This window comes from Pygoscelis adeliae, unplaced genomic scaffold (assembly GCF_000699105.1).
Source record: "Pygoscelis adeliae isolate BGI_AS28 unplaced genomic scaffold, ASM69910v1 Scaffold62, whole genome shotgun sequence".
NCBI classification, from domain to species: domain Eukaryota; kingdom Metazoa; phylum Chordata; class Aves; order Sphenisciformes; family Spheniscidae; genus Pygoscelis; species Pygoscelis adeliae.
In genome coordinates, this window is record NW_008824401.1 from 3,958,169 (window position 1) to 3,973,875 (window position 15,707).

At 36.9% G+C, this 15,707-nt stretch overlaps 1 protein-coding gene across 1 annotated transcript in view; it reads left to right on the plus strand.

Moving 5' to 3' along the window:
* ANKRD27 (ankyrin repeat domain 27 (VPS9 domain)) overlaps nucleotides 1-15,707 on the plus strand; it is a 35,976-nt gene that overhangs the window by 14,939 nt on the left and 5,330 nt on the right. The window contains exons 15-24 of the mRNA XM_009320277.1: nucleotides 280-395; nucleotides 1,181-1,273; nucleotides 1,652-1,849; nucleotides 2,173-2,232; nucleotides 2,344-2,463; nucleotides 6,098-6,142; nucleotides 11,311-11,433; nucleotides 13,233-13,430; nucleotides 14,599-14,718; nucleotides 15,309-15,470. Of these exons, the coding sequence (XP_009318552.1) occupies nucleotides 280-395; nucleotides 1,181-1,273; nucleotides 1,652-1,849; nucleotides 2,173-2,232; nucleotides 2,344-2,463; nucleotides 6,098-6,142; nucleotides 11,311-11,433; nucleotides 13,233-13,430; nucleotides 14,599-14,718; nucleotides 15,309-15,470 (1,235 nt within the window). The remainder of the gene's footprint in view (nucleotides 1-279; nucleotides 396-1,180; nucleotides 1,274-1,651; nucleotides 1,850-2,172; nucleotides 2,233-2,343; nucleotides 2,464-6,097; nucleotides 6,143-11,310; nucleotides 11,434-13,232; nucleotides 13,431-14,598; nucleotides 14,719-15,308; nucleotides 15,471-15,707) is intronic.

Consider the following 15,707-nt stretch of genomic DNA (forward strand, 5'->3'; position numbering starts at 1 on the left):
AGTGCTTTATGTGACATGGCATTATTTTCTACTCTTTTCTTACTTGTAAGATACAAGCATAGCTTGGTTTTAGCTGGAGGTTCTTTTATGGAGCTTTGACCTTGAGTAATCTGCACAAAAAACCTCCCAAATACCAAGGAAGTGAATATACAGTATATAGAAACATAATATGCAGAAATGCAGGGTATCTTGGTTTATAGTTCATGTTTGAATTTGAAAAGTAGCAATGTTCTTGTGCAAAGTTTACTTCTTTCTTCTAATGTCTGCATATTTTTCAAGGGCAAACATCATTAGTGGATTTACTAGTAGCCAAAGGAGCCATTGTCAATGCTACAGATTACCATGGTTCAACTCCACTTCACCTTGCCTGTCAGAAGGGATATCAAAATGTTACAGTAAGCACCAAAAGGCCTAATTAGAAATAAAAAGAAATACTTAAATAAAAATTATATGGCTTTTACTAAGCTGTTGTACTGTTACTGTCATTTAGGTCTTCTGAGAAGCTTTTAGCAGAACTGTGTATGCTGTCAGAATTGAGGGTCTTTTATCATTGTAGTTTGCATGATATTTTATTTTTTCCTATACTTCAGGGTTTTCGGCCATTTGTAATAACCAAGCAATTGGCAGCTATGCATGCCTGAAAATTAATTCATTTTATTAATACAACTCTCTAATACATTAGTACAAATTGAGAGCCTGTTAACATCTCTGCTCTTGATTAAGACGGAAGAACCATTGCAGTCATTGGAATGAATTAAATGACTTCACATTGTGTTTAGGATAGACTGTGTAACTACATTAATTATTGTGTACTTGAATTTTATATATGTGAGATTCTTCAATTAGCATTGTTGAAGTTAAGCTGTGTCTTCACTTATATAGGCTTTTAAAATACAGAATAAATTATGTAGTATATGTATTGCAGTGTTTGCGGCAGTAGATGATTCATTTTTTCAATGACAACTCTGAATATGTAAGAAGCAGCTTTTATTTGGTTCTTAGGGTAGGGCAAAACCAGTACTGTAATGCCAAGAGGGTAGTGTCTGAAACAGGAGAGACATAGCTAGTTTTTCATGAAGTAGTGCATCATGCTAGAAACCTAAAGGAATCTACAGAGTAACAATTGTTTGTCCATTAATTTTTTAGTCACTTAAATATCTGCTTTTATTTTTCTTTTAAGCTTCTCTTATTGCACTATAAGGCAAGTACTGATGTTCAGGACAATAATGGAAATACTCCACTTCATTTAGCCTGCACTTATGGTCATGAGGATGTAAGTAATTGTTTTGTAACAAACTAATGGACATTCTAATGGAATGGAATTAAACTGTGATGTGAATTTGCATGGAACTTACATATTTTAAAAAGTAAATAAAAAAGATTTGGAGGCTAACTATTTAACACTGTAAATTAGGACTTTATTCAGTAGTTCACAGCAATTTTTATTATGCATTCACATTAAAGATAGTAGTATCGTGCAAATTTAGTTGAGTTATTTAACTCTTTGTTTAATGATCCTGAACCATAAAAGCCTGCCCTTTAGGCAACGGATTATATGAGCAGCAATGAAAAAACCTTTTTAGGATTGCAAATGTTACATGAATTGGGAGACAATACTATAATTTATTGATAGCTTTCCTTTTCTTTCCAGTGTGTCAAAGCTTTAGTCTACTATGATCTGCATTCCTGTAGACTAGATATTGGTAATGAAAAGGGAGATACTCCTCTCCATATAGCTGCTCGTTGGGGCTATCAAGGGATCATAGAAGTGCTTTTGCAAAATGGGGCAAATCCAGAAATTCAAAACCGGATGAAAGAGAGTTCCCTACAGTGTGCATTAAATTCCAAGGTATTCCTCTTTATCTTCTGGCCTGATTTCTTTCTGATGCAATTCCATGGAGGTGTCGATGTTTACCTGCTAATAAGGTTTTGTGATCTGGTACTATTAAAGTGAAAATGTATGTTTGCCTTTAAGGAAGAAGGGTCAGACTTTAGATCTAATAGCATGAATACAGTCTGTGGTGTAGAACATAAACTTGTAAATGGGTACTTTTAATCTGCTCTGTCATAATCTGTTACTAATATTAGGTTGTTGGCTAATTTGTGTTTCAGTCAGTAGATTCTTCTTTAAGTGGAGTTACATTTGTTCTCTTAATTAATATTTTTATGCAGATTTTGTCATTGATGGAATTAAACTATCTGACGTTTGAAAGAGGACAGAGTGCTTCTGAGGTAACAACCAATGCAAGTTGCTGAACAGTTTTTGCCTACGTTTAACCTTCTTAATCTGATATATAACTTTTTCTGTTTTGTGTTTTGTTGGGGTTTTTTTCCAACTTTAAGTCACCACTTAGGTCTCCTCAGCGCTCAACAGAAACTTTCAGCAGAGGATCATCTGTCTCAAGCCTGTCATCAGCATCAACTGATATAAGGCAAGAAGAAGTAAAGAATAGTTATAAAGAGGTAAGACTGAGGTTTAAGTTTTGACAATAAGCAAAGTGAAGGAAGCTAGAAGAGTGATATTTCGCAACACTGTTTTAAACTGCTTCTTCAGGAATAGCCTTCTGTCTGGTTTGGAAAATTATATGCTGCTATCCTCAGGTGCTTGTCATCTCAGTATCTAAACACTTATTTTTGTATGGTATCAACTGCTCTGCTGGTTATTTCTGGGGAAAAATTGAAAAAACGTTTGGAGTAGTTGTTCAGATTTACTGCAGTTAACTACATAATTTGAGAATTTGTTGAGGTTTACGAAATTATAATGGCAGTTAGTGCCCCAAGGACCTTGCTGTCCTGTCCAGGAAGTAAATGCCATTGTTAGCTTACAAACTCTGTCAGGGAAAAGAGACTAGTACAGGCATACTGTCAAACAACTTAACAAACTAGAATGTTAAGACAAGCTTTCAAAATAGGCATAGGAAATCAATTTGGTAACGTGACGAAGTACACACTATATAGTAAATATCTTGCACATATGTGTTTGCTGATTTTGCTCTGTCTACACCAACCAAGATGCTGTCCTCTGAATTTTTTCATGTGGGACCTCAGATCCATACTTCCCATTTATCCCCTCCTAAGGCTGTCATATTGCCACTCCTTCTGATGCTTCTCTCTTTTTCCCCAGTCCTCCTGTTCCTTTTTTTTCCAAATTGACCTCCTTAGTATTTTTGTTTCTCTCCATATCACCTCTACATTCAAATTCTTCCTTTTCCTGCTATTCTTCTCTTGCCAAAAGTTTCTGTTTTCTAAAAATGTTCAAGAAACTCAAAGATGTAAAGTTTGACTGGACATTATTAATTCACACTTCATTATCAGTTACTCTGAGAGCCTCAATGTAGGAGTCTACCTCCCTGTTTGTACAGAGTCAAGCACTATAAATAAGGTCTAATGTACGTAAAAGTTCACCTCATAGATTGAGGATTGATTTTTTCCTTAAAGGAACAAATTTATCACACCCAAGAGCTAAGACTGTCGTTCAAACCGGAGAAAAAGATTACAAGCAGCTAACACCTTATATTCTTGGGGTTAATGACCTTCTCCTGTAATCCGGCTTTAGTTCATTTCTGTTTGTCAAGTTTCACATGGGCTCACTGCTCTTATTCTTACTGAGCAAAGAAGCAAGGGCCTAATCCTGAGAGAGCTCCATGAAGGGAATGCCAATGAAAGTCATGGGAAGCTGATAAGGTCAGTTTTCCAGACTTAAAGGCTTAGACCATGGATTAAGGGGATGCAGTTACATCTTTATTCATCAGTACTGCTGGTGAATTAAACTCTGCTTAAATGAGCTAGTCATGGTGTATGTCTTGTATGTGGCTTGATTACAACTTAGAAAAGAGAGAGTAAAAGAGCCAGGCATGTAAATTTGGAACTTCCTCTGTTGGAACTAATAACTCCTTGCATAATTTCTGTTCAGCAACAGAAAAACTGAGCGTGCGAGTGAATTGCAGTAGATTTGTTTCATCTATTTTTACATTTAAAGGAAGGTACTTCTGTTCCATGGAGGAGTGAGAAAGCAAACTGGAAAGATGGGGAAATGCATGTAGCAGACATTTTTCCCTAAGTACTCTTAAATTATCTATAAGCTGCATAACAGATGTTGTATGCTTCTCCACTGCTAGGGCCTGAGGCAGTTTTTAGAACTATAAGGAAGTTATTTTTGGAAAGAAATTATCAGAGCTTGTGGGTCACTTGCTATTACCGTTAGGCATCTTGTATGTGATAAGACTGGCTCCTGAAAATCATCAAGACCTTTACATTCTCCAGTGACATTATCCTATATGATTAGGGGAAATTTACGGGAGGTACAGATCTCCCTAGTATATATAGTCCATTTTAGATGTATATGTGTAGAGATTGGGATTTGGCTCACCTAACTTCAGATGTCTGAAAGACAGTTGTCTTAACTTTAGACATCTGTTTTTCCTCCTTAGTCAGTGGAGAGAAATTGGTACCTACAGAGAGAAATTAATCCCAGACATGCTTAGTCTGACCTGAGTTGCACTCGAGTGTCGTTTGTTGACTGCATTCTGCTCTGTAGTTACCAGAGAAGGAGTTTAAATGACTGGCTTAGGTTTGGACAGCTAACTTTTAGACATTCAAAGTTAGGCAAGAGGAATCCTGCCTTGAGTGCCTAGCGTATGACTTCAAGGAGCTTCACCTTGTATTAGAAAGGTAGTAATAAAATAAAACTTAGCAGCTTTCCTAAAAAGAGATAAAAATGGATGGAGAGATTTAATCTAGCCTCTGATCTTTTGCCAGTAGATGTGTCCTGTTCTGCTAAAACCCTGAAGAAAGAGATCAGACCAGTAAAACATAACTTCCTTTTAGTCTCATTCTTCCTTGTTTGCTTTGCTAAACACTGCTGTCACAGTCGGCAAGACAGTCATTTCTAGATAAGGATTGAAGTGTGACTGTAGCTGTTACTCCATGACACCTTCAAATCGCAAGGTGTTTCTTAATATTGAAACAACTTTGTTTACACAGCAGCATCTTTGGTGATGATGGCACAGTGCTAGAATAATTTGCTATAATGCTGAAATAGACTTTCACAAGGCTTATTAAATGATCTTCAACAACCTGCAGAGGCCGGACAAGTTGCCTATTGATAGTACTAATGGACTCTCCCTGCCCTTTTACTGGCATTTCTATCAGGTTAGATCTTAACTCCTTCATGTGAGAGTAGAGAGCAGAGAATCAAACAAGTACATCTCATTCTCCTGCTTTCACAAGCAATCGGAGGGATCAGGGGAATGGCATCAGTGCACTGCAGAGCACCTTCCATCTCTTCTTCCCCCCCACTTACCTCTTGCCCCCCTGCAGAGCTCATAAACAGGAGAGTACCTACACCAAGCAGTCGTGCTCAGGCATTAGCTGGCCTCAGCATACACATACTTAATTGGTCTAATGCTGGTCCGCTGGAATAACTCTCCGAGTGGGAGAGACCTGGCTTTTGCTAATGCATACCCTTTGATATTTATATCTTTCCAGATTTTAAGTAAGAAAACAAATTTCATACTCACAATCAAGTTAGATTTGTAAAAGTTTGGTTTTTAACATAGGAATAAACCAGTAATCTGCAGATGTGAACAATTGGAAAACATCTTTTTAATCTCAAACTGTTGTTTCTCAAATAGCAAAATAAAACCTGCCATCCTTTGTGCTTCTGGTAGCATATAGTAGCTCAGCAAGAGTCCAAACAGTACTAGTGTTTATCAGGGTAGAAATTTGTCTCGAGTAGGGATTTTTAATGTTACGTTCACAACAGAAACGCATGGTCAGCTGCTGCTGAAGCGGCATAATAATGTATATCAGCTTACATGGCTTTGTTTATGCGTGGACTCCGTGTCCTCTATTTAGGTAAGTACTGTTTGTCTTCAACTGAGCAAGTCAGATCATCAAATGGTCACAGGCCTTGCACAGCCTTTGTATTTCATAAAGGAAGAAGGTTTTTCCTTTAAAACTTTATCAACAAATATGAAATGGGCCAGCAGTAATCCTACCACATGAGCTTAGGAGGTTAGTAAAGGACACAGGATTTTCTGTGTACAGCTTAATAACAGTACTAACAAAGCAAATAAATTGTTTTCTTCATACACAGGTGGAAAAACTCCTAAGAGCAGTTGCTGATGGAGATCTGGAAATGGTGAGTCTTAGCATGGCTGTCGAATATTATTAAATTCCAATTTACCTCATTCAGATTGAGGAAGTTATTTGTAAATAATATGAAGTGAAGAATGCTTTGGGTAATACCTTCCTTCAGCAACAAAGCTCATTTTCTACAAAGAATATTCACTCCATGTCCCCAAATTGTTTTACCTACAGTGCCTTAACACCCATTATTTTGACATTTCCATGACCTCTTGCACTAAAGAAATTACTTTAAATTGAATAATTCCTTTGTGAAGGCCTGTCATTTAAAAATGTATGCATAGTCACCTCTAGGAGATGCAAAGAACTTGGGAAGAACAACATTCAGGGCAGGCATGTTGAAAAGAAATATTGTGGGAAGGAGCAATTTATTTGCTTGCAGGTGCTCAAGCTGCACTGTCAAATGCTGTTATTATATGAGGAGCATGGCGCATTGCGGAACTGTAAAAAGGTGTGTATACTGAGGTCACAATATTGGACTGGATATGCAGTCAGCACAAAACAAAAAAAAAGGCAAAACAGATGAGTTTTCAGGTAAACCTGATTTTTGACAGCAAATCCAATAGAAAGTGTTATTATTCCCAGTTGCTAGTTCCTATGTCACAGAAGCACATCGTATCTTTTCCCATATGTGAGTTGATGCACGTGCTCGAGTGGCAGTGCTGTGCACCAGTTCTGGAAATTGAATGGTGGGATTTACAGTTTGCAGTTTTTTGACTTAGGACGCATTCCAGTAATACAGTGTTTTTAAATCCACAAATGCTTTTTGATTCCTAAACTGCCAGGTTCTCTAATGCTTTGAATATTGTCTACTCTTTATTGTGTGTTTACTGCATGCAATAATTGTGCATAGGTACTATAAATGAAAAATGGGCTCTTACTTTGTTTGTTGTGAAACCTTTTTATTAATGTTTCAAACAGAGAGGAAATTTAGGTGACACCAGTTGGTACAGAGAAGTCCTCTCAGGGGCATACAACTTTCCTGTAGTTTGGATTTCACTTCAAATAGATAGCTGATGGCTATAATAATACCAGTTTCAGAGTTGATGTTCTGTAATTTGTGATACTTGCCACCTGTCTTGACATATTTTTTAGTTGCTATTGCCCTTTATTCCTGCAAATTTGAACAATAAGGTGCTTCCAATGTCATTCTACTGAAAAATTGAAGATGACACAGAAATTTTTAGAAGTTTTGTCTTTGGAAAGATGTAAGGCTGTACGTTTCTTAATTGTTTTGTAGTTCACAGGGCAAAATCATGAACCCATGTGAGAATGCAGGGTTTCTCTGCTGGATACACGTTCTGAAAAATTTGTTTACGTGATATGTACCAGGAGTTACAGATATTAATGAAGCATCACACAGTCATAATAAAATAGATAATCTGCATCACAAAATACATACCGTGTTAATCTTGATTCTCTTATGTTTTATTCCAGTTAGATGATGGAAACAAATTAATTTATCAACTGATAGAGGAAGGAACCGTTTAGCTCTTAAATAAATATTACCATCCTAGTTTACAATGTAACTTTAATCTTAGTAATTATTTCCAGGTCAGCCCTTAAGTCATTTCAAGAAGCAGCAATACATACAATGGTGATATTTATCATCTTCCTTGCAAGTAGTAAACATGAATGTATTACAATTAACTTTTCACAGACTTTGTGAAAATCTAAACTGCATCATGAAAATATTTAAAGAAAATTAAATGTAGTGCTGTCATTTGCTGGAAAATTACTATCTAGTGCTGCTTGACAGATATCAGCAATGAAAAGCATATAGAAATCTCATCTATGCATTCAGATGACAGAATTGCCTTATTTTTTGTGGCTTTACTTTCCACATTACTCAAGTTCATGTAAAACTGTTCATTATAAAGAGAATTGTCCAATTGGATGGCAAAGGTTACAGCTTGCATATCTATTAAAAACCACGGTTATTTAAAAACTCTTATCTTGTTCTGACAGCCTGAGGTCTGTCCCCATAGGAACAGAAGCAACCGTAGGGTCATTAGTGCTGTTGTAGATTTCCGCTGTGACAGCCAATTGAGCTTTGCAAGAGGAGGCATTAGAAAAAAGTGCTATGAAACTGGAAGATTAAAAAAAAGAAATATTATGCTGTGATTGTTCAGGAAGCCAGAAAACAACCTTTGTCATCATCGTAGCACCTGCGAACTTCACAAGCAAGTATGCTTTAGATTGGAGATAATGATGTTAATCAATGACGGTTATTTTAATTAGCTGACTCAATGGCAACTAATTCTACATTTTGAAAATAAAATTTAGCTCACTTTGGTAAATATTCTGTGTCTATAGTGGGAAAGAAATATTTTGGGACAGTATGGAGGGAATATCTATAAGGAAAGGATTAAACTTTATTCCCAAAATATGTTTCAGAGTTATGCAGGAGCTTTTTGGGGGGAGGTTCTCAAACTGTACTTTTTACGTGTTTAGTGGTTGCTGAATTGGTAGAAAATGATTATAGCTCCATTATTGATGGAGACTGTTAAGAATTGTCTTAGCCCATGGTATGTTGCTTTGAACAAAGCCTTTGTACGGCTCTAAGTCAAGTATGGTGTAGAAGTAGTCGATACTGCTGAACATCAATTTTTGGTCTTTCATTCTTAGTGATTTGATTTGGTGGTCAGGTGTCATGGCTCCCTAGTGATGGATGAACCATTCAGCTTTCAACAAAGATTCTTGGATTTAAAAAACAAGCAAATTAAAAAAAACCCTTTTATTATTAGAGTGGGATGACACTAGAACAGACCTGGGAGGTTGCAGAACCTCTTCTGTTAAAAGTATTTGAGAAGAGATTGGTCAAACTTCTGTTAATGGTATTAAGGAAGAATTGACTTTGTCTCAGCGTAGAATACTGGATTAGGTACTCTTCTGAAATTCCTTCCACCCAGCTGGTCTTGACTCTTCCAGTGGAATGGATATGTGCAAATCCACCACAAAAAAAGCAAATCTTTTGTATAAAATAAATCTTGTGGAGCAGCTATAAGTCTGGCATACAGGGTACAGGGTCCTTGGAGTGCTCTGCTAAATATTCCAGGAAGCGTGTTACTCTGCAATGTAAAGAAGGTTTTAGATAACAAGTTAACTGGCAAAGGAAGATTATGAACCATTTCCTGAGATGCTTCAGTGTGTCTCTGCTTAAAAGTACATTTAACCTTTTGACCAAAAAACATTTAAACCAAAAAAAGTGGCTATTCCACTGTAATTATAAAGAGGTATGCATGGGAGTAGCATGTTCAGATTTTTGGTGAGACACTGGTATTGGTATGTTGAGAGCTGTGTATTTGGATAATGAGAGCTGCAGTATTGAGTTGTGATAGAAGAAGAAGGTGTCAATTGTGAGAATCTTGATCAGTCTGCAGGGAAAGGGGGAAGTGAAGTGACAGTAATATTTATTTTAGATGTGTACAAATGGGAAAACCTTTCACATAATGACATGTTTTACAGCTTCATACCCACTATGTAGTCCTGTAACTTGCTGTGTCTGGGAAGTCCCACATGATCTGCAGGAGCTCTGAGAGATCTAGCCTCCACACACGAGTCCCTGATCTTCCTTTTGTCTTGGTTTTTGAGTGCCGTGATGTGAGCCCTTTTCATGCACCTAGAAAAAGATGACTGTTACTATATTGTCCCTTGGATTATGAGACCAATTTAATTCCCGCTTCTGTCTTGAGTTTCTGAAAGACTTGTCTCATTGGGCACAATACAAACAGCGTGTTACTCTGCAATGTAAAGAAGGTTTTAGATAACAAGTTAACTGGCAAAGGAAGATTATGAACCATTTCCTGAGATGCTTCAGTGTGTCTCTGCTTAAAAGTACATTTAACCTTTTGACCAAAAAACATTTAAACCAAAAAAAGTGGCTATTCCACTGTAATTATAAAGAGGTATGCATGGGAGTAGCATGTTCAGATTTTTGGTGAGACACTGGTATTGGTATGTTGAGAGCTGTGTATTTGGATAATGAGAGCTGCAGTATTGAGTTGTGATAGAAGAAGGAGAAGGTGTCAGTTGTGAGAATCTTGATCAGTCTGCAGGGAAAGGGGGAGGTGAAGTGACAGTAATATTTATTTTAGATGTGTACAAATGGGAAAACCTTTCACATAATGACATGTTTTACAGCTTCATACCCACTATGTAGTCCTGTAACTTGCTGTGTCTGGGAAGTCCCACATGATCTGCAGGAGCTCTGAGAGATCTAGCCTCCACACACGAGTCCCTGATCTTCCTTTTGTCTTGGTTTTTGAGTGCCGTGATGTGAGCCCTTTTCATGCACCTAGAAAAAGATGACTGTTACTATATTGTCCCTTGGATTATGAGACCAATTTAATTCCCGCTTCTGTCTTGAGTTTCTGAAAGACTTGTCTCATTGGGCACAATACAAACTCAGAGTGATACACTAGATAGATGTCAGGCTTAACATTGCCAGATGGTGTAATAATGGAGCCTTAATACAGTCACTGCTAATTCTAAGATGTCTTTAGTTTACAGTGGGTTAATGAATTTCAACGTAAAAATGTATTTCTTAAACAGCTGCTTTTGTTGCATAAAATTTAACGTAGAATTAACATGCAGTGAGCATCACTGTTTGCAAACTGCATGTGAATGCTCTGAGTCCTAAGACTATCTTCATTGAAGGGCCTCTCTCATCTTCAAAAATAAGTCATTGTACATTGAGGAAAAAGTGAAACTGTCAAGCTCCTGGGAAGTGACAGACGTAAGAAAAGTCAGTGCCCCTGCAAAGTTTCGGATATCAGTTAAATGTCGTCATCCTTGTCACTTCTTATGTTCATTAAAGCAAAAGAAACAAAATTCTCATTGATACGAGCTGGCACAAATCATCTGAGCTAAAAGGATTTGGAGGGTTTGAGAATAGGTGAGCACTGAAGTCTTGATTAGGCAGCAGGAAGTCATTTATAATGTACTTCACTGCTATAATTGGTGAACTTTCTAGCTACTTTGTCAACGATAACGTTTGATTTTTTAATTTGGCCTGTGGGCAGCTGATGCCAGGAGGTAGCTGTATAGTCTCCCTGAGATATTCACAAGTGTATGTTTGTGAAATTACTTATCTACATACGCAAATTTATTAGGACATGGAGCCTTTGGACTCTATAAAGGAGGACTTGCTTTTTATGCCAGGTACGTTATCTCTTGGAATGGATGGAAGAAGACTTAGAAGATGAGGACGACACAGTCAGTACATCAAAACCAGAATTCTGCCATCCATTATGCCAGTGCTCAAAATGTGGGCCAGCACAAAAGGTTGGAATATTCATTCTGTAAAAAGAATAATTTATATTCTTGTAATGTAACTTTTAGCTCTAGGGAAGTAGCATTCGTATTGCCCAACACCTCTGTATCTCTGCCTAAAAAGCGGTTAAATATATACAGATCTTAACAGAGTTCATCTGATGTCATGAAATTGTTCTCTTTTTAATTGGACTGCAGAAAATTTTGGATACCGGAACAGTGTTCAAAGACTTGCTCCGTATCTAACGGAGTGAAAAATCTTTGCAGTTTGCTTTTAGAATATGTGGACTGCTGTCATTAAGGTTTGGACAACTTTGAATAAATGGGAAGAATCTCTTTCTAAGCCTCAGTTTCTCCTGGTTCTCTTTTATAGTTTACATTGCTAACTGTCACAGAGTATCTACTTACCTGTTAGTAATCAGTTTAGCAAGGAAAACCCGCTAATCCTATAATCAATGTAATGCTGATAAAGTCTTTTTTTAATTGCATGACATCTTTCATACAAGCTATATCTAAAACCTCTTCGGAGATTAAATATAATTGCAAAGACTTCCTTTCCCCTTATTTATCACGGACTGTAGAGGAGAATCAGGCTTTACAATACACTTTTTTTTTTTTTTTTTTTTTAAATTTAAATAAGGAATGATCCCATTGGATCTTCTTGGAAATAGAAAACCAATTACTTGCCTTTCAGGAAGAAAGTGTATTACTATGTCTGAAGGTATACATAACTGGATAAGTCACTGCAAAATAAACCAAAGTATAAATTTTCAGTGTATTGGCTACTTTGAGATAATGGTATCCATATCACTTAACTGAGAAAATGTGAGATGGCTTAACTTCTTCTAAATTCCTCACTTCTACCTTATGTTTATTTTGTGCAGGCTAAGAGTATGCTAGTTGTCCTTAAATGCTTCACATTCACACTGTGCTTTGTTCTCTGGTAACAGTGTGTCCGTGTGCCCGGAGTACAGAGGTCATGTGCTAAAGATGCCAGAGCCTGAGACTATAAAGTTCATTTTATTGATAACAGGGGAAGGAATGGTATTTGCTGTGGAATTTACTTGCCTGCTGAATGAAAAGTAGAAGGAACTTGTTAACTAATCTTAACACTGTATTAGATAGGCACACATTTAAAAGCACACTGAGGTTTGGCAGAACGGAATATTGTTTACCACTGTAAATGTTAGACACCTACGCAGTTTGCTAGAGGAGTACAGCAGGATGTTCTGTACTGCTGTGTAAGCTGTCTTCCAGGTAGTTTCCTTATCTTGACTCCCCATGGGAGTCTGTCCTCTGAGCCAGTGTTACTTCCACATGAATAAAATTAATTTTAGTTTTATCCTTATTACCTCAAGCTTCATGTAGCAGTAAAATAGGTGTGTAGTGTCTGTCTCCAAGAGCATAAATGTCTCTGTAAGTGAATGTATCTCATAATATTAACACTTTCCATGTGTATGAACATCCTAACAGCTATATAAAAACTGTAAGTTTTACTTCCCTCTCAACCTGTGCTGCTTCACCATCTTTTTAATATCATGAATACTTTGCCTGGAATTTCTCTGTATGAAGCTATCATGTTGGAAGAAAAGAGAGAAAAATAAAACTCATTGTTCTGTTGAAAAATACTACCAAGCTGCTCTGGTTTACTAACTCTTTTCCTGAAGGTCTCATATTAGGCTCTGTAGCAGAAGTTCTTGTCATGTCCATCTACCTGTTTTGTATATACTTAGAAGGTATTTGGCTGCTTTTTGGTCAACGGAAAGTAGCATGATTAATTCTATAGTTTTGTTGTGTATTTTCCTTAACAGAAGTTTGCAAGGATCTCTGCTAATGGACTGGGAGTAAATGTTTCAAACCAAGATGGTTTTACACCACTGCATATGGCTGCACTGCATGGACACTCTGAGCTTGTCTCTCTCTTGTTGAAACATGGAGCCAGTATCAGTGCCAAGAATGCAAAACGTGCAGCTCCTCTTCATCTAGCCTGCCAGAAAGGTCATTTCCAGGTAACTGAGCCTCTTCATAAATGCAAGCTATTTAACACTTAACCACCAACAAAAAGCTGTTTTGTGAAATTATCAACAAATTATCAACAAGACTAAACCAGTAACTGAAAATTAATTTGGTCATTCTGTTTTTTCTTTCAATGTCTAAAATCTCCAGACGGAAAGGGGATCTTTCAACTGAAACAGTTTCAGTAGGCACCTTTTCTTTCTAAATGACCTAAAATAATGGTTTAATGAAAGTGCTGCAAATAGCTAGTCATACATCAAGCACTTAAAAATACCGTGTGCAGCTGAATCTTCCTATGTATTTTCTCTCTGTCCCTTCTGTTCAAGGTGGTTATGTGTGTATCTGTTGATGCAATGGACTTGGTATCTTCAATAGCCACAGTATTAAATATTTACCTTGATTATGAGCCAAGTAGAGCTCTGAGGGTAGCAGAAAACCTCGTCCCGGGCTTGAAGTCAGGGAAGCATAAGCAGTGAAGGAGAAGCATGAGTTAGCGAGGGGAGGATATTAATACAGGAGGGAGAGTAAATGAGACGGGAAGAATAACGATCATGAAAAAGCAGGTGCAGACAGGCAAATGGGAATATGCAGGAAAGTGGAAAACTAGGGTTTTAAGAATACGGAGCTGAGGACTGCAAGAGGAAAAAAAAATTGAGAGAATTGTGAAGATGATGGGGAGACAAAGCACTAGGGAAGCAAGAAGAAAATGAAAATATTACTCAAACTTGTAGGTTAATGAAGGTTTAATTCATGGGGTATTTACAACATAAAGAACTCCTTTCAAGTGTTCTGATGAGTTTGGAAAGGGGGAAAGGATGCTGTTGCTGTGGTGGTTTGTTTCTGATGTTTTGTTAAGTTATTGATTATGTATGTTTTTCAAATACCTTGAGTTTAATTTTCTGGCCTTTTTTTTCCAGTTGCTTAAGGTTTTTTTTTTTAAAAGTGTGTGGTAAAATATGAAAATTAGTATGATAGGAGGAGATACTTGTGGTTATCATCTGTTTGGCAAAGATGAGACTTGTTTTCTCCATCCTTTTTTCTTCCATGTCTTTCTCATTCTAGATTTAAAAAAAAAGTTAAAAAAAAGGGGGGGGGGGCTTTCACTGCGTGATTATGGTTTGCTGGTATCTTAAATTAAAGAGTTGTTACTTCTTTCAATAGGTGGTAAAGTGTCTGATGGATTACAATGCTAAACAAAATAAAAAAGATATCTATGGAAATACTCCTTTAATTTATGCATGCTTGAATGGTCACTATGAGACTACTGCCTTGTTGTTACAGGTAAGATCACTGAAAACAGGATGTTAGGAATAGTATTTCTTATGTGATACCTGTGCTTATCCAGTGCTCAGGATCAGTGTTTTTAGTTATGTATTTCTCTGTCAAAATTACTTGGGGAAAAGAGTATTTGTTATCTCATTCCTTTCAATCCCTTCCCTTCATGTTTTTTTATTAGATAAATATTACTTCACTGTTGTACAGCTAGCTGTTTTTATGGAACTTTTTTGGGACAGATGTTAGGTTTTCTTGCTTATGATTCTACCGCATAGGGTTTTTTGCCTTTTTGTGATTTTTTTTTTTTTAATATCTCTTAAACTTGGAATATGTAGTAGATATATGCAAAAATGAAATTAGTTGATCCATGATATTGTGGCTATGAGAGAGGAGGAAATAATATGATCAGGTGGCTTATTGTTGAACTGGTGATTGATAGCATATGGTTTCTGCATTTGTATGCAGCTACAAGGCTTCTGTTGCGTTGTTCTCATTCACACATTGAAAATAAAAGGAGAGAAAAACAGAATAGTAATGTGCTATCTCCATTTCATGCTACTCTGTCTTTATAACTTCAATTTTGTCTTGCTGTCCAGCATGGAGCTTCTGTTAACCTTTCTAATGCCAAAGGAAATACAGCACTGCACGAGGCCGTGATAGGAAAGAATGAAGCCCTGGTAGACTTGCTACTTCAGAACGGTGCAATGACGCACATAAGGAACGAAAGGAACTGTACCCCTGCAGACTGTGCTGAGCCGGTGAGTGCAAAAAGCTCATTTCTAAGGTTAGATTTTCCTAAAGTTCCATATGCATAATGTAGGAAAGAAAGCAAATATAACTATTTGTCACAACAATATTTGCCAAGACTTCTGTATTTAACAATTACGCGTGATATAAAGACTGAGATGCCTGTTTATTGTATAACGTACAGTATGATACCTGTGGTATGTGAAACCTCTTGTTCTCAAATCAGTTATCCTAGACAAAAAGGATGA